The sequence below is a fragment of the Macrobrachium nipponense genome, chromosome 19 (genome assembly GCF_015104395.2).
Source record: "Macrobrachium nipponense isolate FS-2020 chromosome 19, ASM1510439v2, whole genome shotgun sequence".
Lineage (NCBI taxonomy): Eukaryota > Metazoa > Arthropoda > Malacostraca > Decapoda > Palaemonidae > Macrobrachium > Macrobrachium nipponense.
The window spans coordinates 18,129,375-18,152,966 of record NC_061088.1 but is presented as its reverse complement, the minus strand read 5'-3'; the positions used below and the strand labels follow the sequence as shown (position 1 = coordinate 18,152,966).

At 36.2% G+C, this 23,592-nt stretch overlaps 1 protein-coding gene across 1 annotated transcript; it reads left to right on the top strand.

The window, feature by feature from the left end:
* Positions 1-6,375: 6,375 nt before the first annotated feature.
* LOC135214433 (protein Star-like) lies at positions 6,376-23,384 on the top strand. The gene is made up of 4 exons (XM_064248723.1): positions 6,376-6,447; positions 12,551-12,665; positions 13,348-13,397; positions 21,943-23,384. The coding sequence occupies exons 2-4, from the start codon at positions 12,593-12,595 to the stop codon at positions 22,873-22,875; spliced, it is 1,056 nt and encodes a 351-aa protein (XP_064104793.1). The 5' UTR covers positions 6,376-6,447; positions 12,551-12,592; the 3' UTR covers positions 22,876-23,384.
* Positions 23,385-23,592: the final 208 nt, after the last annotated feature.

Genomic DNA, 23,592 nt, shown 5'->3' with positions numbered 1-23,592 from the left:
GCATTGAAACAATTTGAAGTGTATGTGAATAGACCTAGGAATGAAGAAATTTTAGTGTTGTCTGATCACAATCCACTGTCATTTATCCAGAGAATGAAAAACCATAATCAAAGACTGACCAGATGGTCTTTGTGCCTGCAACAGTATAACTTAAAAGTGCAGCACATTAGTGGCAAAAACAATGTAGTTGCTGATTATTTATCTCGTTGCGAATCGTTGGATTCAACACTGTGATAAAAAATCCTCTGGGGGGAGGCATATTATATATTGCTACTGTTAAAATGCATATTTTCCCTCTTTGAAATGTTATGTAGGATTGTGTAACATTTTTTCAGATTCCTAGATAGCTTAGAATAGGATGTTTTAAATGTGTGTTCAGATTTCGCATTACATGTTGTAAAAGAATACTTATGTAAATGACATAGTATGTAAAAAGAGAGAGATTTTCTTTGTCCATTCGAAACTGCAAGTGTTTTCCCTTTTATGTCAACACTGTAAGATTAGAGGGTCTGCGAGATCCATTTGCTTTCCTAAATCTGTCAACGCATTTGATAATGCCAATCGAAATCAAGTCTTCGCACTGTTTTAATCAAAACATGTCAATCTTAATTATCGCTCAACCTCCGTTTCGATTGGGTACGTGTCTGTTGAGCAGAATCGTCTTGTACGTGTATGTCTTTGATCAAAGCCACGTAGGGATTGCACATGTTTTATGTGAAGTTGCGTCAGATTTCGAAGATGCTAGAAGAATTTTTGTCTCAATACGTTTTGTGTCATATCTTCAGTCCAGTTTCCGCAAGGAAGAGATTTCATTATATCTTAGAACTCGAGGCATTAACATCTCTCCATCTCTCTCTCTCTCTCGTCTCTCTCTACTCTCTATCTCCTCTCTCTCTCTCTCTCTCCTCTCTCTCACTCGACATCATTGAGAGTATATTAACGTAACGTAAATTGGTCACTCGTAACTTAGAATTTCATATTTGATATTTCTTAGAGTTTGTTTAGTGTTATTTAGTTTTTTTTGTGGAATCTGAACAAACATTATTTCGTAACGGCGCCTGGTTTTTGTGAAAGTGTGAATCAAGCCTGCAGCAAAGAAAGAAAGAAGTTGGTATACCAAGGTAAAGTGTGTTATATTTTTATTAGTTGCAACTAATAACTAATAATTGTTAAGAACTGATTAACTAATAACTAATAACGGATAGGAATTGTGGTTAACTAATAACAGGTGGTTATGAAGGTTTGGTAAAAACTGATGGTTACAATGTTTTGAGTGAAAAAGATTTACACTTTCACACATTGCGTATTTTTGTGTGTTGTGTTTGTTCCACTGTTTGTGCACTTGTTCATTTTCTTATTGAAGTGTGCCTTTTTATTTTATATTTTCATTTGCATTTGCCATTTAATTGACTTAGTTATTTTCATTGCTTAATCATTGCACATTTAATTAAATTTAACATTTGTGAATTAATTTGCATTTACTTAGAATTCTTTTCAAGTTTTATTATTGTTTAGCACTTGTGAATTAATTCAATTTCAAATTTCAATTATGGCCTAACACTTTTGAATTTCAATTGAATTAATTTTCTTGAATTTTGTGATAAATTAATTTTGATTTAATTTTACTTAATTTGATTCAAGAATTAATTAAACTTTACTTTGTTTTCAAGTAACAGTAATTTTCCCTGATATTGTGAATTTCACTTATAAATTTTGAATTTGATAATAAATTTTTGTATTTAAAATTTTTATAAGTGTTTTTATTTTTATACCAGCATATTTGCATTTGATTATATTGATGATAGGTAGAAACAGAGTGGTAATCGATTTGCTTTCCTTCAATTTACTTGAAGTGACTAAAACCAGGGAAGTACTTAGACTTTTGAAGTCAGGGAAATACTTAGACTTTTAAAGTTGTTGATGGAGTGATGCCCTTTGATTTAATCTTAATTACTTACAAGATTACCTCACACCTGTTTTGATGAACTTAGTCTGATTTTCTGCAATACTGGTAAGTGTTAAGGGATCGCTGTTGCCTTTAGAGTATTCAGTCGTTTAATACGTGTTATGAGGGTTCAGGTGTCTGGCTTTTGGTGAGATAATAATTGATGAATAGTAACCAGATACTTGGCACTTCGTAACAATATATATATATATATATATATATATATATATATTATATATATATATATATATATATATATATATATATATATGTGTGTGTGTGTGTGTGTGTGTGTGTGTGTGTGTGTGTGTGTGTGTGTGTGTGTATAGTATATACATATACAGATATGATGTGTGTATGCCTGTATGTGTAAGTTTGCATTTATGTATGTTCCCTGCTTATACACTTGCACAAGCAAGCACAACTAAACCGACACTGTTACTCGAGAAAACTTCATTTTTTTCCGCTCTGAAGTCACAACGAGTTTGCCTTCAATCATTCTGCCTCAGGGATACGTCTAAAAAAAAAAAAAATAAAATAAATTTTTTATTGTAAGATGAAATATTGCGTTAAAAATTGTCCAACTGTATAATCCATGCTTTTTTTTTCCTTATATTTACTTACAGCTTGGTGTTTTATCTGACACTTCATAAATCCACGTCTGTAGTTGTATGACATCTGAAATATGATTGCAGGTGTTAAGCTCACCTGACTTACGTTCGAAAAAACCAGTAATTTTAGTTATCAATTCAATTTATTTTGTGTCTTTTATTTGATCGGGCCATTTCAGGGTTAGCCCAGCAGGCTTCTTGAGCACTTCATACGTTGCAATCATTTCAAGTTAGAAAGTATATCTTAGTTTTACCAGACCACTGAGCTGGTTAATAGCTCTTTTAGGGCTGGCCCGAAGGATTAGATATTTTTACGTGGCTAGGAACCAATAGGTCACCTAGCAACGGGACCTACAGCTTATTGTGGGATCCGAACCACACTATATTGAGATATGAATTTCTATCACCAGAAATAAATTCCTCTGATTTCGCGTTGGCCGAGCCGGGATTCGAACTTCGGACCACCGGATTGGCAGCCGAGAGCGAAAACCACTCGTCCAGCGAGGAACTATCTCAACTTTAAGCTAGACCCACATGACCAGAACGTCAAAACAGAATTGATGACAACTGCCGTCTGACTTTAGGTGTTAAACTGTTTGCCTATTTATATATATGTTTTCAAGAGGATGATGTTTTTGTTGCTGTTGTTGTTATTATGGAATTACAATATCTTTGTTGTGTCAGCTACTGAACCACGCTGCAGTTATGTAGAGGATTGGAGTTGCTTTTGAAAACTCATGGCAAGTATCAGTTTGTATGTTCATATGGAAGTGAGATATGTCAATATAGTCCACAGGAGTAAAGAGAATGAAAGACTAGGAGCTCGACAATTTCGCCTGCCACTAGGCCTCTTCATGAACTTTATTTTTGGACTCCGAGATTTACTCAAAAGACAAACTCTCTTACCGGATTGGCAGCCGAGAGCGTGATCGGTATGGTCTTGGCCTGCCACCTCGATGGCCGCAAGTTCGATTCTCGGGCATTCCACTGAGGAGTGAGAGATGTGTATTTCTGGTGATAGAAGTTCACTCTCGACGTGGTCCGGAAGTCACGTAAAGCCGTTGGTCCCGCTGCTGAATAAACGCTGGTGCCATGCAACGTTTCCCGAGAAAGACGACTAGCGCTAAATATACCGACGAATTTTACCTAACTCCATAACCCAGCAGCGAATAAATTGCTAACATTTATGTTACTGTAAATATGTGAAGTGATCAATTTGCTTAAGAACATTTGATTCCCAAGGGCTAGTATTAAACTCGGGGAACCTGTGATTCATATACACTGTTTTGCCGTGTTTAGTTCTAGCCCTTGGTGGGCCATGTACAGTAAGTTCCAGAAGTGAAGCGACAAATCTCAGAATTGATCGTATTCTTTAGAAACTCTTTGGGTTGCCAGTTAGTATATTTTATTCCAATTATTGTCATCCTATTTATCTGATAATACGTATCAGTGATTAACTGTGAATGGTCAATGTTAGTTCAATAATTGTTTATTAAAAGAAAAAAAAATTTCCCCCAAGAATCATCTGCGGCTCTCAAAGTGTTATATCAAGTGTTTGCCATAGAGTTGCAGCAAAAACCGAGTGCATAAAGCATTGGCCTAATATTTGTAAATTAACTTTCTACTTTTATAGCGTTATATCGAAAGTTATTATTTCTTTTGATAAAAGAATAGTTTAGCATCTGATTAAATGGAATATAAATAATACAAGTTGGTGTAAAAAAAAACGAAATCCAAGTTATATGCTCGTTTAGCATTGGTTACATGGTTAGGCCTATTTCAAGAATCAAGGAAATATATTTTCCCGCTTGTTAGTAAATAATTTCATCGAATTTCTCAATTGTGCAAATTTTTGCATGTGGAATTGCTTTCAGGGTTGCACGAATCAAGTATTTTCGTAGGTTTCCACCTTTTTTTTCTTTTCAGTGCATAAGTGAGACTAATCTTGTCCATACGATCCGGAGTGTGAATATGCTTGGCGAGCATTATTTTAATTCGAGTATTTCCTGTTATGCTCTATCTCTCTCAGGACTTTTTTTATCTAGTCAGGAATAACCAGAGGTCTGTTTTAAGAATCAAGCACTAGGCTTATTGGTCATGCTCGGGTGCTTCTTTATATATATATATTATATATATATATATATATATATATATATATATATATTATACATATAATATATATCCCCCAAAAAAACTCATAAATTTCTGTTATACAATAATGCTTGACTGATTGAATTTGGGTGATATCACTCTCTAATGATACGCCCACTTACGCAAATTCAGTCTTAAATTTCACGGTTGGGATATGATTCGAAGATTTGAGGTAAAAGGTTGAAGTGAAAAAGGTGGAGTTAGTATTGTTGGTAGAGGTAGAGGTAGAGGGGGGGAGGGGTGGTTGGGGTGTGTCGTCTCCCTACTTAACCAGGTGGTGATATTATGGGTGTTCTGGTTGCTTGCGACCGTTTTTTTTTTTTTTTTTTTTTTTTTTTTTTTTTTTTTTTTTTTTTTTTTTTTTTTTTTTTTTTTTTTTTTTGTATAGCGAGTCTGTTTCCCAGGTACAAAGATAGGTCCTGGTATCGGTCCTAAAGGTTCTATCTTTGCTTAAATAACAGACAATGGCCCTGCATTGTAAGCCTTGCAATGCCCGAAACTAGGCCTAGTCACCTGAAGGTAGCAGCAGCAGTTAGAGCCTCTCTCGAAGATGGTGTTTTATGCTCGGTCCTAGAAGCTAGAATCAGAACTAACAACCACACCCAACTTCTCTATTGAATAGGTGCATTCATGGTTGATTATGTTTAAAGTCGCGGAGATTTTCCCTTCACATTCTATTGATACTTGTATGGTTTTAAACATCTTCGTTAAAATAATTTATAATACACTATGATATAAAATATTTGTTTCCACATCGCTCGAAATATACATTGGTAATGTTGGTCATACTGTGTTGAACGAAAATTTCAAATTGTTTCTTTTCTATAGTTTGAAGTAATTACTACACTTTAAAATAATTTCTATTACCGTTATTTTTTCTTATGATTGTTATAAATATCATAGATTTGATATTTGTGCATCATATGTTAGCTTTATTTTGCTTGATACACAGACCGTGGCTTGATAGAGCTTTCACTGTAGAAAAAAATAATTTTTTCAGCTACGAGTTGTCGTTGCCAGTTAGTGAATTTCGAACGAAATCCTCTGAAATCTGTCGCATTTAGTTTTGGAACTTACTGTACACGTACTTGGTGGGTCTTGTATAGTACTACCCGCTGAGTGATCAAATGCACTCGGGGACATTTGATCCTACCAGGGACTTTTACTAAACACAGCGAAATACATTTGACCCCGCAGAGGCTAATACTAAACATGGCGAAACAGTGTACGTAGATGAATCACTGTTTCGCCGTGTTTAGTACTAGCCCTCGGGACCAAACGTTCTTTGGCGAATTGGTCATTTCACATATTCCCTGGGGATTTTGCGAAATCCCTGCATATTTACTGTAACATATACTATGTATATATGAATGTATTGATACTATGTATATATGGATGTAATGGAAGTTGTTTAAAAGGTTTCTCCTCAAAGCTTAGCTCTGTTTCGAACAGGAAGAGTAATAAAAAAAATGGAATTTTTTTAGTTCATGTCATTGAAAGATGAAAAATAGATTCTAAGCCAGCTGTTATTAGGGAGAGGTGGGGGCGGAGGTGGGAGGACAGCGAATTGGAGAGCGTTCGTTCTGATGCTTACGTGCATGGTTGCGTGGTGGGCTTTGTTTGGGGTGGGGGGGGGGAGTCACGGAACGGCACTGAAATGCTACCAACAACCGGCTGCCGGCATTTAGTTGTTGGTCCGCCACTGCAAAAGACTACACTAGAGCGCCGCTCTTGCCTCTGGTAAGTTTCTGAGAGAGCTTTGGGTCTGTCATGCCGGGAGTCGCTGCCGTTGATTCAAGTTATTCTTGTGAGTAGACGAGAATTTGCCGTGGGAGGATAAAGCAGCAATTGAGGGGATCTACCATATGAAATGACCAGAGAAAAATCATTTGAAAATCAAGGATGTTACCGATAACAAGTTTTTGGCCGATACCGATACCAACTTTTAAAGCCGATATCGAGACCGATACCTATTACCTCCATATTACTGTTATTAAGGAGAATATATATAGTTACTCAAATCATTCTTGTTGCTGGTCATTGTATATTAAAGGCTCAAAAGTTTTAAGGTCTTAATATGGTTATATAAATGATTTCAATGGCTTATTAAATTTTATTGAAAAAGAATATGAAGTATAACTATTTAGTATTTAATCCCTTTATTACTTGGGTACAGTTTGCTTTATATTATTGTTACCATTAGAAGACTTAATTTAGGTACGTAGAAGTTATCTTTGTAAGAAATTTCCTTCGAGAAGTGAGGTATCACATATTTATGTGCAGATATGCAGAAAATTTAATGTCATAAGTTAATGATTGATTGGTTGATGGATGTGAAACTGTACCCTGGCGTCACAATCAAATGTTAATGTATTTAGTGGTTTTCAGTTTGTGTAGATGAGAAAGAATCACGTAACTCGTAGGCCTTGAGTGATATTGGATATCCGGTCCTTACATCTCTTGTATTTTTACTTCGTTAATTATAAAGCTTTGATAGCCACGCATCAGAATTATTCTTCTGTAATGTAAAATTGGTCTCATTATTACATTATATTTAAACTTTATATGTTCTAACTGTACGTTTCAATTATGATTATCTCGCTGTCTAGTCTTTTTTTTTTTTTTTTGCATCTTTATTTTAATCATTCTCATTTCCTCTATTTGCCTACAAATGAGATGAAATGTATGGTAACTAATTTGTTAAAGAGAAAGCTGGATCCTATGACAAGGAGGGAGATAAAGTGGGAATTGTAATGTTTGTAGGAATGAGGAGAACGAAGGTCAGTCATGTTGGGATAATTGGAAGGTGGAGAAGTAAGAACCGGTTGGGGGATAGGGAAAGGATTGGGGCAGGTGAAAAATTACACATATATTAGTTCGAGGATTGTGTAAAATCAAACGGACATAGGTGTTATAATAGTGAATTGTGTGTTTGGGCCAGGACTGAAAAAGAATGAGATATTTTTTGGGGAAGGGGTTTTTTTTTTTTTTTTTTTTTATCTTGCAGGGTTTGGAGAACAGTTGGTTTTGCTAGGTGATTTTAATGCAAAAGAAAATTACGGCATTGTAGGTAGGTGTGGGGTACGTGGACTAGATGAGAGTGGAGAGAGTTTTAATTTTGGAAGAGAACTTAAAATGTAAAAATATTTACGAGTACACTTGAGAAAAAGAGAATGAGGAAGAAAAGCGTTTGTTAGATCGTAAATTCGTTAGGGAAGAGAAAATGTGAGCGAAATGGTCTGGGGTTAAATATGCAGAAGTTGAAGAAGTATATGATTAGTAAATACAATCCCGGGAAGAGGTTATAGCTTCAGCGTGGAGTGTTTGTCTGTCTGTCTGGGAATGTGAAAATAGGTAATAAAAGCAGGGAGTGATGAAGAAATGAGAAGTTTATGTAGGAAACCAAAATGATGGATAAGGAGGCTCAAGAAAAAAGGATATGTAATGAAAAGTTGGAGAATAAATTATTCTACATGAAGGTCAATGCGGTGGCAAAGTTTAATGAGCAAAAAGATGCAAATGGAGAGATCCTCTCTGAAGTTGATGCATTATTGGGTCAGGGAAAGGATCGTTTTTAGTATTTGTGGAATGTGCAAGATTGGAGAGAGAGCGGGAGACGATTGACACACAAGTGGAAATTCTGTGGTATAAATTTTATGGAGAAGGTAAGACAGAAGTTTCAAAACAAGGATGAAGGTGTGGATCTAGTAGGTGTTGCGAAGCAGTTGCGTGAGAAGCTTCAGAATCAATCATAGTACCGATAAAGAGAGAATGTGGAGTGTAAAGTGTTGAGCGCAAAAAGTTTTCAAGCGTTAAAGCCTTTTAAGAAAAAAGATGTTTTGTGTGGAGGTGTAGAGGAGATAACGGTGTGCTATGTCTACAAGACTGTTTACTGTCGTTGTGAATGGAATGACGTGAGAAGTCGAAGAAAGGATAGTAATTGTGGTGGATATTTGTGAGATAGAAAGATAAGTCGTGACTGGTTGATTTTCACGTATGATATATTACTGAATAGAAAACGTGAGGAGAAAAGGCAGATAAGGGAAAGAGCATGAAAGTGGAGTAAGTTGTGAGCAAGAGTAAGGGTATAAGGGTAAGGAGAAGTGGATACAAACGCAGATGGCGAGAGAATGGAAGTTGTAGATTCATAGGCATTTGGGGGTCAATAGCTTGACAGTAGGATGAGTCACCGAACATATGAAGCAATTATTAATGCAAGTCTCGGGGTTCTTACTTGAAAAAGCATTTCCCATTCTCGTTCACACAAACACAAAAAGTGATTATGAGTTTGTGAGAAAGGCAGCAGGATGTGTGGAAGAGATTGGGAAGAAACTTTGTGTCTTTGGAACCAACGTTGGAACCAGCGTTAGAACGTGTGAATGGACTGTTGAACAACACTCCTGTGTGGAAAAATGGATGCTGAATGCAGCTGTAAGAAAGAAGGTGGAAGTTGTAGAGATGGACCTTTTGCGCAGTATTTGTTCTATAAGAAGAGACGTGAGGATTGGGGAGAGATGTGGAAAGAGGTATTGGAAAGGAGGGGTCTCAAGATCCAGGGTAGAGAGTATGTGCAAGATATTGTGGAAGGTAGTGGTGGTATCAACTTATAACCTCACCTGTTGGCCGAGTCGATAGTGTCACTGCAGTTCTGACTTCTCTGTTTGTCCGCTGGTTCGAATCCTCGGGAGGACGAAATTATTATCAACTAAAAAATTCCCCTTCGGTTAACATATACGTAAATATATTAATTCCGAGGTGGAGCGAATTGGATATTAAAGGACATTTATAGCTTAATGCATGTATGTGAATCACGGTGATGTGATAAGAATTCATTAATATATATATATAGATAATATATATATATTATATATATAATATATATAATATATATATCTATATATATATATTATATTATATATATAATATAATTTATTATATATAATATATAGATAATATATATATATATGTGTGTGTGTGTGTGTGTATTATATACATATACAGATATGATGTGTGTATGCCTGTATGTGTAAGTTTGCATTTATGTATGTTCCCTGCTTATACACTTGCACAAGCAAGCACACCTAAACCGACACTGTTACTCGAGAAAACTTCATTTCTTTCCGCTCTGAAGTCACAACGAGTTTGCCTTCAATCATTCTGCCTCAGGGATACGTCTAAAAAAAATTAAAAAAAATTTTTATTGTCCAACCGTATAACCCATGCTTTTTTTTCCCCCTATATTTACTTACAGTTTGGTGTTTTATCTGACACTTCATAAATCCACGTCTGTAGTTGTATGACATCTGAAATATGATTGCAGGTGTTAACTCACCTGACATGTTCGACAAAACCAGTAATTTTAGTTATCATGTCAATTAATTTTGTGTCTTTTATTTGATCGGACCATTTCAGAGTTAGCCCAGCAGGCTTCTTGAGCACTTCATACGTTGCAATCATTTCAAGTTAGAAAGTATATCTTAGTTTTACCAGACCACTGAGCTGGTTAATAGCTCTCTTAGGGCTGGCCCGAAGGATTAGATATTTTTACGTGGCTAGGAACTAATAGGTCACCTAGCAACGAGACCTACAGCTTATTGTGGGATCCGAACCACACCATATTGAGAAATGAATTTCTATCACCAGAAATAAATTCCTCTGATTCCGCGTTGGCCGAGCCGGGATTCGAACTTCGGACCACCGGATTGGCAGCCGAGAGCGAAAACCACTCGTCCAGCGAGGAACTATTTCAACATTAGGCTAGACCCACCTGACCAGAAGGTCAAAACAGAATTGATGACAACTGCCGTCTGACTTTAGGTGTTAAACTATTTGCCTATTTATATATATGTTTTCAAGATTATGAGGTTTTTCTTGTTGTTGTTGTTGTTATTATGGCGTTACAATATCTTTGTTGTGTCAGCTACTGAACTACGCTGCAGTTATGTAGAGGATTGGAGTTGCTTTTGAAAACTCGTGGCAAGTATCAGTTTGTATGTTCATATGAGAGAATGAAAGACTAGTGGCTCGACAATTTCGCCTGCCACCAGGCCTCTTCAAGAACTTTATTATAATAAAGTTCTTGATGAGGCCTCATGGAAGGTGAAATTATCGAGCTATCAGAGTCTTTTATTCTCTTTTCTCCTGTGGACTATATTGAGTTATCTCATCTTCGTATTATGAAGATTATATGTATGGTATGGAGAGCGCGAATGAAAGTTGAGATCATTGTCATGCTGAGAGAGAGAGAGAGAGAGAGAGAGAGAGAGACGCGGCCTTGTATTTTTATAAACCTGATAAATCAAAAGAGCAAATTGTCTCTCCATCTAATCAACGAGCGCAATCAATTCACGTGGTTGATGATTAATCGGTTCTCATTTAACTAGCCAACCTATCCCAGTCTTCTCTTTTTCCCACGTAAGGTTATTTGATCCTATGGAAGCTTCTTTTGCAAGTTAATGCTCTTGGAGGAAGATTATATATATTATAGATAATAATAGGCAGAAGCTATTACATTAAGGATCGGAGCTTGTCTGGTCATAATGAGAAAATTGGACACACTTTTGGACCTCAGGGTTTTGAGTCTCTTGGCTCATAAGAACACAGATGGTCGCGAGAGCTTATATTACAGTCTTCTGGGTCTCCTCGGTGGTGATTTTACAGTGATGCTCGTTATTTAATGAAATGAATATGGGTTCCTGCGGAATTGCTCATCGTAGGCGTCTGCGTGACTGAAGTTTGATTACAACATATTACTGGGAGAACACAATTCCAGCATGTCCTCAGATTTAGGACGCTTTGTTTACTAACCAGTTAGTTGTTTGTTTAGCGTTTGATGACGCCTGTGACAAAATCATCTTTAACAAATACGAATGAAAATACATGAATCTAAAACAAACATTTTTATAAATACACATATCTTCGAACACATGCGCGCGCACACACACACGATATACTAATTATATATAAATATTTATTATTATATATATATAGTTAATATATATTATGTACTATATAGATATTATATATATATATATGCTATATATCTATATATAGATTAAATATATATATATATAGAGTACAATAATATTTATATATATATATATATATGCTTATATATATATAATATATATTGGATATATATATATATATATATATATACTGTCCCAGCGGTATTCGCTTATATCATGAAGTCACGTGCATCTACTGTTAATCTTTAAGCATACACACACATATATATAGATATATATATATAATATATATACATATGTATATATATATGTATATATATATATGTGTGTGTGTGTATGCTTAAAAATTAACAGTAGATGCACGTGACTTCATGATATAAGCGAATACCACTGGGACAATAATAGGCAGAAATTCGTGCCAAGCACTATCGTCTTTTAATGAGACTTGTCTCATTAAAGGACGGAAGCGCTCGAAACGAATTTCTTCCTATTATTTTTCCTGTGGTATTCGCTTACATACGTATATGTGTGCGTGGTGTAGTGTCCATGTCTACCTTGTGGTAGCTTATTGCCCACGCCTGCTTAAGCAGTATTCAATGCCCAGTTTTTGATGATTGAAATGTGAATGTGAAATTTAAAAACTGATGTTATCTGGAGACATTTATTTAAGGTTGATTACATATGCCAGTGTCTCTAATTTGAATAGAAAGCATTGACGTTAACTTTTCTGTAATAGAAGTAAAATATAATACACAATTTCATGCATGGAAACTTACTAATAATGCATTGTACACAATCTATGCATATATATTCATTCCCTTGTATGTTTTAAGACATATTTGATATCACATGTCAAAATGATATTATATTTTCAGATCTGTCAGTTCCAGCCCGAAGATACCCTAGTTAATTCGAAGATGTTAAAGATGATTCTTACTCGACAGAAAGTCAATGCAATAGTTTTGATATCGCTCTCCTGTGTGATACTGTGTAAGGGAACTTATTATCATTCTAGCACTGTTACCCACATTCTCTGTGATATTTTACTCATTTTCAATCTTGCACAAGCAAATGCACGAGTTATATAGTGTGAGGATGAAAGAAGCGTATGCATACATCTATATATACATACACATATACAACATATTCAATGTAGCACGTAAGTCCACGTGCTTGAGAATAACATAAAATCCACGTAAGAAGGCGGGTGAAAACCGGGACTTGTAGTGGGAATGTATGGGAAATGACGCTGCATTTATCTCAGAGTGTTATTATACCGTAAACTGTAAGTGAAAGGCATTTTATCACACACACACACACACACACACACACACACACACACATATATAGATATATATATATATATATATATATATATATATATATCTATATATATATAATATATATATATATATATATATATATATATGTGTGTGTGTGTGTGTGTGTGTATGTATGTATATAATACACACACACAGACACGTTTTGTGCAACATTCTCCGTAATTGATCCATTTCCATTAGTGCGTGAAGTCTGTGTGAACCTTAACTTAAAATGGAATGAACTTGACCCAATATTTCTCTGAATGAAGATAACAGAGACAGAAGCGAGGAAAAGAAGTGTAACGAGATAGAAAATAAAATCTAGTGTCTCATTTTTTTTTTGTCAACAGATTTGGCCCGGGAGAGGAAACTGCCAGTGGTCTTGGTAGACACAGCTAAGGTATGTAGTTACATGTAATTATGTTCTTACTTTAAAATCAACGCAAACGCAAATAAGTAGCTCTCTCTCTCTCTCTCTCTCTCTCTCTCTCTCTCTCTCTCTCTCGCATCCTAACTTGTCTTTCGCCAAGCATTTAATTAGGAGGTTTTTTCGATCATTGACGTCATCTTCATAGCGGTATAATTTTTCGAGTGATATGAGCAAGTGAGAACTTGATGTTGATAAATTCTACTCTCAGTTTAAAGACCACTTTGGAAGGCGAATTCCTCACTCAGTCATTGGGGGGGGGGGGGGGGGGTCTTATTGCCGTCAGTGCAGTGCACTGTCTATGGCCTTGAGCTGATAACATGATAAAAAAAAATATCAATCGGCAGTATCCACACTTGCTGAGGTACTATAATCGATTGTAATCAAAATGATGGTAATAACCGTAATAAAATTGAGAATAGTTATAACAATGGATGTAAAAAACTATATTTTTTATAATCACAGTAATAATGGAAAAGGGAAAATACCAGTAATAACAATAATCGTAGCAATACAATAATAATGACAGATTCTGCAGATGTCATATTGCAAAAACAGAGATTAAGTCATTTAGGGAACAAACGTCTCATTTTCCCATCTTCCCCACAATTTAGATCTTCCTGTCTCACTACTTAAGATGCTTTGTATGAGCGAATTGCTGCTGTTTGGCAGTCGGGTGATCAGACTGGGCATTGTTCGCCTTTCAATGATTTTTAAGTTGTCCAGGTGATTTTCGGTGAACATCTGTGTGGCGGAGTGGTAGCGAGGAGTGTTTGTGAGGCGTCTCAAAATGTGACCAACAGTGATACGTCTCTTGGTCTCTGGTGTGGTTCGTCCACAGCGAGCACCCATAGATGCTGTAGCAATACGAGCGGAAGAGCAGCAGTTTCAAGTCTCGGTAACAGAAGGCAAACCTCCTTGCAATCATGTTGCCAGTAGCACATAGTTTACGACGCCTCTGTTCTATGTCTGCCATATCTTTTAGGTCGTCGATGATAATGTGACCCAAATACAGAAATTAGCACACGAATCCCAGCCGATGATTTCCGAGCAAAATTTGTGGTTCTGCAATATGCTTAAACGATCTCGGGAGCAACGACATGCCCTGGGTCATGGTTTCGTTGTTAGGATATCAAATTCCGCTGCATATTGGCGGCAAATGTCGATGAGTCGTTGGAGACCTTGCACTGATGGGGAAATCAGAACCATATCGCCTGCGTAACAGAGGTTGTTTATAGTTGTTTCATTGACAGTGTATCCGATTGGGAGTAAGTTCAATTTTACATTCAAGGCATCTGTGAACGTATTAAACAGGTATGGAGAGAGAATGCCCCCTTGCCGAAACTCGTTTAGGGAGCCGAAGGTGTGCCTTTTTTAGGCAGCTTCAGGAAGAGCTTCAGGTAGTTTAAGGTTCTTTGTGACCAGACTTCGGGCCCTAGCTGCAACTCTTTTCGTTTATTTTACTGTACCTCCTTTCATATTTACTTCCATTTTATCCCCCTCCCCCCCAACAATTGATTCATAGTGTGACTGCGAGCTTTTACTCCTGTTCCTCCTTTTAAACCTTTCTCTGTCAATTTCCATGTCAGCGCTGAATGTCCTCATAGGTCCCAGTGCTTGGCATTTGGCCTAAATTCCGTATTCAATTAAATTAATTTATGTAGAAGTGTAGCCAATTACCTTAAATAACATTCATCAGAAATGATAATAGGAACAAAGATAATACAAAAGTGGCTACGTTTCTAAGCATTTATTATGCTCAGTGTTTTTATTTTGACAGCCGTGGTCAGAAGTGGAATCGTTCTGACAGGTCTCATTTTCTGAAACTAGGGTATAGTCAGTTATGTAATAATGTCTACCTCAGGGACTCTGGAGAAAATCTTTGGATGGGGTCTCTGGTGTCATTTTCTGAAACTAGGGTATAGTCAGCTATGTAATAACGACTACGTCAGGGATTCTAGAGGAAATCCTTGGATTGGGTCTCTGCAGTCATTTTTTAAGTCTAGGGCGTAATCATCATAGACTGAATCAGTATAAAACCTGCGCTGAATTTTCAAGTTTAAAGCTATGAGAATAACTCATATCGATCCTTCGTAGTAGATTAAAAGCCACTATGACGTATTTAGCTTGATTCCTAAGGCAGAATGAATAATTAATTTCATCATGGGAAACTTAAGAGGTACAATTTAAAGTCAATAAGAAAATCTGATCCAACGCATAAACTGTGATAAAAGAAGATTTGGTAATATGTAATTTGCTAATTATTAGGATTAATAAAGACGAACATGAAATAATTACAAAAACATTGACAAAGTATGAAGAGACATTATACATCTAATACAATGAAGTCGGCAAGATATTTCGTTGGAAGTATTAAATGCTGAATATGAAATATATAAGCTTGACCAAAACTTATTTTTCACATATCTGACTAGCGAGAACAAAATAAATTTTACATTTGAACAGAATTAACTACTCTAGTTAATGGTTCCCAATGAGGCCTTAGACCCAAATTCGTAAAAGTGACGAATGTAGATTTGTAGCTACACTTTACATTGCTTTGTTGAGTGGAAAGGGCAAGAGAATCCTACTGAGGATCAGTCACGTACAGCACATGCCCAGAACACTGGGGCAAGAATGTTGCATACCCATTATCTGTTACTAAGAGATCTTTGATGGGGTTCTAATTAGAAAAAAGAATTTAAAAAATGCGCAGAAGTGTCTTTGGCGCAATAGAGTTTTCTGTACCTATGGCGTATAAAGCTGTATGAAACTCAGCCACGGCTCATGAAACTCAGTCGCAGTCCATGAAACTTCCAGCCACGGCCCGGTGGTGGCCTGTATTGTTGACACCTATAGCGGTGCCAGATGCACGAGTCATGGCTAACTTTAACCTTACATACAATAAAAACTCATGAGGCTAGTGGGCTACAATTTGGCATGTTTGATGATTGGAGGGTGGATGATCAACATACCAATCTGCAGCCCTCTAGCCTCAGTAGTTTATTAAGATCTGAGGGCGGGCAGAAAAAGTGCGGATGGACAGCCAGTAGCCATCTCAATAGCTTTCTTTTACAGAAAACTAGTAAGTGACCCAAAGACTTTGCTCGAGTGACCAGTGAGGTTTAACCCAGAATCCAAAGAAAGATTTTTCTTAGGACCTTAGTGCAACCAACCCTCGACTGGACAGAGTAGAAGGGCATAGACAAGGTTTAGACTTTAGACATTGGGCAAAGAGGTCAGCAGAGGTGCTGGAAGTTGTAGGATACCAGATATGGGTACTCATCTACCCTTAGGCAACGCAGAGGTGAAAATCTTTAGTCAAATAGGAGGGGAACTTGTATTATGGCACAGTTGTCCAAACAGAAAATATATAGGTAGCGGTTGTGATACACAAAAAATTATATAGGTAGTGGTTGTGATATGCCAAAAATTATACAGATAGTGGTTATGGTACACAAAAGATTATACAGATAGCGGTTGTGATACACACAAAATCATACAGGTAGTGGTTATGATACACAAAAACTTATACAGGTAGCCGGTTTGTGATACACACCAGAATTATGCAGGTAGTGGTTGTGATACACAAAAAATTATACAGATAGTGGTTATGACACACAAAAGATTATACAGGCAGTGGTTATGATACACAAGAAAATATACAGGTAGTGGTGTAATATGCCAAAAAATTATACAGGTAGTGGTTGTGATACACAACAAATTATACAGGTAGCGGTTGTGATACACAAAAAATTTACAGGTAGTGGTTGCGGCATGCCAAAAATGATACAGGTAGTGGTTATGATACGCAAAAGATTATACAGGTAGTGGTTATGATACACAAAAAATTATACAGGTAGCAGTTGTGATACACAAAAAATTATGCAGGTAATGGTTGTGATATACCAAAAATTATACAGGTGGTGGTTATGATACACAAACATTACAGGTAGCGGTGAAGATACACAAGAAATATACAGGTAACAGTTGTGAAACAAAAAAAATTATACAGGTAGTGGTTGTGATACACAAGAAATTATGCAGGCAATGGTTGTGATATAATAAAAATTATACAGGAATTGGTTGTGATATACAAAAATTTATACAGGTATTGGTTATGATATACAAAAAATTATACAGGTAGTGGTTATGGTATACAAAAAATGATACAGGTAGCAGTTGTGATACACACAAAAATTATGCAGTGATTGTGATATACCAAAAATTATACAGGTAGTGGTTATGATACCCAAAAAATTATACAGGTATTGATTGTGATATACTAAAAATTACTCAGATAGTGGTTGTGATATACCAAAAATTATACAGGTAATGGTTGTGATATACCAAAAATGATACAAGTAGTGGCTGTGATACACAAAAAATTATACAGGTAGCGGTTGTGATACACAAAAATTATACATGTAATGGTTATGATACACAAAAAATTAAACAGGTAATGGTTGTGATGTACAAAAGATATACAGGTAGTGGTTGTGATACACGAAAAATGATACAGGTAGTGGTTGTGATACAAAACAAAAAATTATACAATTAGTGATTGTGATAACACAAAATCTTGTATGGGTAATGGTTGTGATACACGAAAAATTATACGGGTGGTGGTTGTGATGCACAAAAAATTATGAAGGTGGTCGTTGTGATATATAAAAAATGATACAGGTAGTGGGTATGACACAAAAAGATAAAGGTAGTGAATGTGATACCAAAAGATGATACAGATAGTGATACACAAAAGATTATACATGTAGTAGTGACTGTATACACAAAAAAGTACTCAGATAGTGAATGTAATACATAAAAAAGTATACAGGTAGTGACTGTGATACACTAAAAAGTATACAGGTTGTGACTGTGATACACTCAAGAAGTATACAGATAGTGACTGTGATACACTAAAAAAAAGTATACAGGTAGTGACTGTAATACACTAAAAAAATATAGAGGTAGTGAATGTGATACACAAAAAAAGTATTCAGGTAGTGACTGTGACACTAAAAATGTCATAACTGGTACTTGACTGTGATACATTAAAAAAAGTATAAGGTTAAAGTGAAACTGTGATAACACAAAAAATATAAACATGGTAGTGACTGTGATACACTAAAAAAGGTAGACATGTAGTTAAAAAACGTGATACATAAAATTACAGGTTTAGTGACTGGATACATTAAAAAAAGGTAAACAGTAGTGGACTGTGATACACAGTGAAAAAACTGTAGGTGCTGTGTACACTAAAAAAAGTATACATGTAGTTACTGTGATACATAAAAATATAACAGGCTACGTGAACTTGTGCATTAACACTAACAAAAATGTATACAGGTTGTGATTGTTGGCATACACAACAAAAAGTATAAAGTATAACAGGTTATTGACTGTCGGATACCATAAAAATATAACAGGTAGTGGCCCTGTTATATAAAAAAAGCAAAAAAGTTCAAGCGGTAATGACTTTATACACTAAAAAAAAGTAATACAAGGTATTGACTGTGTGATTAAACAAAGAAAAAGTTATACAGGTAGTGACTGTGATACACACAAAAAGTATACGGAGGTAGTGACTGTGATGCCCACCAAAAAAAAGCATAAAAGTATACAGGTAGTGACTGTGGATACAATAAAAACTATACAGGCTAGTGGCTGCCTTATACACAAAAAAAGTTATACAGGTGGTAATGACTTTTATAACACTAAAAAAAGTATACAAGGATATTGAACTGTGATACACACAAAAAAGTATAGAGTAGTGACTGTGATACACAAAAATAAAAATTAGTTTACAGGTAGTGACTGTGATACACAAAAAAAAGTATACAGTAGTATTTGATACACAAAAAAGTTACAGCAGTGGACTGTGATACACACAAAAAAATATACAGTAGACTGTGATACACAAAAAAAGTATACAGGTAGTGACGTTATACACAAAAAAAGTATACAGGTAATGACTTTTATACACTAAAAAAAGTATACAGGTATTGACTGTGATACACACAAAAACGTATAGAGGTAGTGACTGTGATGCACAAAACAAGTATACAGGTAGTGGACTGTGGAGACACAAAAAAAATATACAGGTAGTGACTGCGATACACACAAAAAAGAATACAGGTAGGACTGTGAATACACGAAAAAAAGTATTACAGGTGTAGTGACTGTGATACACAAAAAAGTATACAGGTAGTGAAAAAACTGTGATAGCCACGGAAAAATAGGGTATACAGGTAGTGAACGTGTAACACAAAAAGTAAAAAAAAATTACAGGATAAGGACTTGATACACGAAAAAAGTATACAGGTAGTGACTGTGATACACCACAAAAAGCATAAAGTTACAGGTAGTGGACTGTGGATTACAAAAAAAAGTATACCAGGTAGTGACTGTGATACACAACAAAAAAACATAAAAAAGTATTACAGGTAGTGACTGTGATACACAAAAAAAGTAACAGGTAGGTGACTGTGGGATACACGAAAAATAGTATAAGGTAGTGAACTGTGATACAAAAAAAAAACAAAAAGTATAAGATAATGAAACTTTGATACAACGAAAAAAGTCTTACAGGTAGTGACTGTGGGATACACACAAAAAGCATAACGTATACAGGTAGTGACGGATACACAAAAAAAGTATTACAGGTAGTTGACTGTTGATTAACAAAAAAAAACTAAAGTATAAAAAAAACAGGTAGTGAAACTGTGATACTCAAAGAAAAGGTATACAGGTTAGGACTGTGACAACAACAAAAAAAAAACATAAAAAGTATACAAGGTAGGTGACTGTGATCACAAAAAGTTACAGGTAGTGAAGTGATGCACAAAAAAAAGCATAAAGTATTACAGAATAGTGACTGTGATAACACTAAAAAAACTAACAGGTAGTGACTGTGATCACACACAAAGACAAGTATTTACAGGTAGGACTGACGGGGATACACAAGAAAGGTATACAGGTAGTGACAGTGACAACACAAAAAAAAGTATACAGTTTAGTAGACGTGATACAACAAAAAAAGTATACAGTAGGTGACTGTTGATAACAAGAAAAGTACACTAAATCACAAAAAGTATACAGATAGTGACTGTGATACACACAAAAATATACAGGTCGTGGATGTGATGCACAAAAAATTATTTGGTATATGAACTATCTTCTATAAAAAAAACTTTATTTTCATAAACTTTATAAGCTAAATTACATCATGGAGGAGGAGAACAAGTCTTTTTCTTCTTCTTCTTCTTCTTCTTCCCCACCTTTATCCCTAGATCAAAGGAGCTCCTATTTCCATAAATGCTAGAAAATTGACAGGTCAAGGAAAATTCACAAAAGAGTGAAGAAAGCTGTCAAAAAACATAGCACAAAAAGAACTTCAACATTTACACAAACCAGTGGAGTGATTGATATGGTCATGGCCTGCCAACTCGGCGGCCACGAGTTCGATTCTCGGGCATTCCACTGAGGTGTGAGAGATTTTGGAAATAACCACTGGTTCCATGCAACGTAAAAGCACCATACAAACAAAGAAACAAACAAAAACAAACAGGTGACTTTCAAACAAGGATGAATTACTTCTTCAAACTTAATCTCTTACACTATATCCTAGGACTGTTTTTCCTTGCAAAAACTGACGGCCACATTTACTGCTTGCATGGAACAAATCACTTCAAAATCATCGATAATAAAACACCAACTCGGTTTCCACGTAAAATCACTTTCAAATACTTATTCTTCAAATCTTCCCACCATTTCTATCGTGACGCCAGTTTTAGTAGCTAGAATAAGTCACTCCCATCATTCATCCTTTGCGTAGAATCATCATAATAGGAATTTTCGTATTGTTGTTGGTGCTGTAAAGTTAAGTGATCCTCCATGTGTATTATATTTCTTCCCTCCTGCTTTCCATCCTCTCGCCTCTCGCATCAGTTGTTTCACAGTGCAAACGCGAGGTCCTCCTCTTGTTACACTTTTAAAGAGCTCATATATCCAAGCGCTTGTCCCTTGGCCTAAGTCTACATTCCATACCATTCCAGTACCACTGATAACTTTGGTCACACGAAGATTTTTTTAAGTAGGTAGTTCTATTTTACTAAAGTAATCAGGTATGCTAAAATAGGTAAAATAATCAAGACAAACCTTGGCTTCCCCATTAAAGTAAAATTCTTTTGGTAACTTTAATGTTACTTCAGTGACTGAAATCCAGCATTCAAGATGAACATATACTAGGCTTTTACCTCCAGTATTAGACTGCTGGATATAAAAGCAAGAAGATTGAACTCTCTACCCACAATAGCAGTTACTAAAATGTGTTGACTTTAACGAAATATTTCTTTTTCCAACTTTCGAATTGGAAACATGATACCAGTTTTGATGACGGGAATTTGCGTCTGTAGAAATTTCATAATGCAGAACATTGTTTCGAATCTCTGAAAAAGTTAATTTAGTGACACCAGGTCAAAACACCACCAGGATTATCCTACATTCCTCTTTTCAGAAAGTTCAAGAACAGCTGATGGTGGTCGATGACCAAAGTTGGCTCAAAGGACCCGTAGAGGCCGACGACCCTAGGCTCCTGAAGGTGGTCAAGGAGAGGTTTTTGATCCCGCCGTCGACGCTGCCTTACAATCTGTCAACACCAGCAGAGACTAAAAGATACTACCCCTCAAGTAATGTTTCTAGTTTCCACTTCATTGACTACAACGTCAAATATTTCTTTGGGGACCAGAAGACGGGCGTCTTCCTCGACTCGGGGGCTCTCGAGGGCGACATCTTCTCGAACTCCCTTTGGCTGGAAAAAGAACGAGGATGGACCGGTATCCTGGTGGAGGTCGACCCCAACAATTTCCGCCACCTGGTACAGAAGAGGAGGAAGTCCTGGCTCTCCAATACTTGCATTGCGAGGGGCCCGTACCCTCAGCGGGTCAGCTTCGAGTTCTTGGATGGCCCTCCTACCCATGGTATGCTGTGGGTTTATCGCTCTAACTCTAGAGCAATAGATTCGCCATTCTTCCGCGGCCAGGACCACTGGAGCAAAACCGCCAATAAGACTCACCAAGTGATGCAGTGTCTCCCTTTAGCTTCTTACTTCTTGGCCCTGAACCTCAAAACACTGGACTTCCTGTCCCTCGACATCCAGGGCTTTGAGGCGGATATTCTTCGTTCGATTCCCTACGACAAAGTCAAAGTGAGACTCATGGCTGTGGAATATTATTACGAGGAAGATGACGGTCGTCTCAGCGGTGGTAAAGTTGACCCTAAACTTGTCAGATTTATGGCAGGAAAAGGCTACGTCCTCGTCGATTTTGACCCTGAGGGTAATTACATCTTTGCACTAAAAGACGACCCGCAGCTGAAAGAGAAACTAGATGAAAAGAAGTATGTTAAATATTATACAATGATGAACAACAAGAAGAAACCCAAGCCGTAGGCAATGAGTAAAACAGAGGATGATGCATGATATTTTCTCGGGAATTTATGTGTGAGCTCATTTTTAATGTTTATAATCATTCAGCTGAAAACATTCATTTTCGATGTATTTTTCGGACAGCTATGTTTTAGCTGAATGGCAGTTGTATGATGCCCAGGAAAGAAAACTTAGATCTCACATGATACAGTTCCAAATTTGTCATTGTTTACTGAAACAGGACATATCATGCAGATGTTATTTCAGTACTCAGCTGCCGACAAGATTAAAAAAAAAATTACTTTGGCAGTCAAATTGTTTTACGTCGTATTACCGGTTGGTGTGTCCGTTTGACTGTCCACCTGTCTTTCCCAGCATACATACACGTGTGTGTGTGTGTGTGTGTGCGTGCTATACAAAATCACCTCGATTAAATTAGATTCTAGTTTTTACATTCACCTTTAAAATAATATTACATATATGTCTTTTCCTTTTCGTAGATGCATTTGCATTATTGTTTGGTTTCGACACACACACACATATATACATATATACATATATATATTATATATATATATATATATATATATATATATATATATATATATGCTTAAAAAATTAAAGTAGATGCACGTGACTTCATAAATAAGCGAATCCCACAGGAAAATGATAGTCCGAAATCCAAGCGCTTTCGTCTTTACTCAGACATTGTCAAGGAGCTAATCATTAGCTCCTTGACAA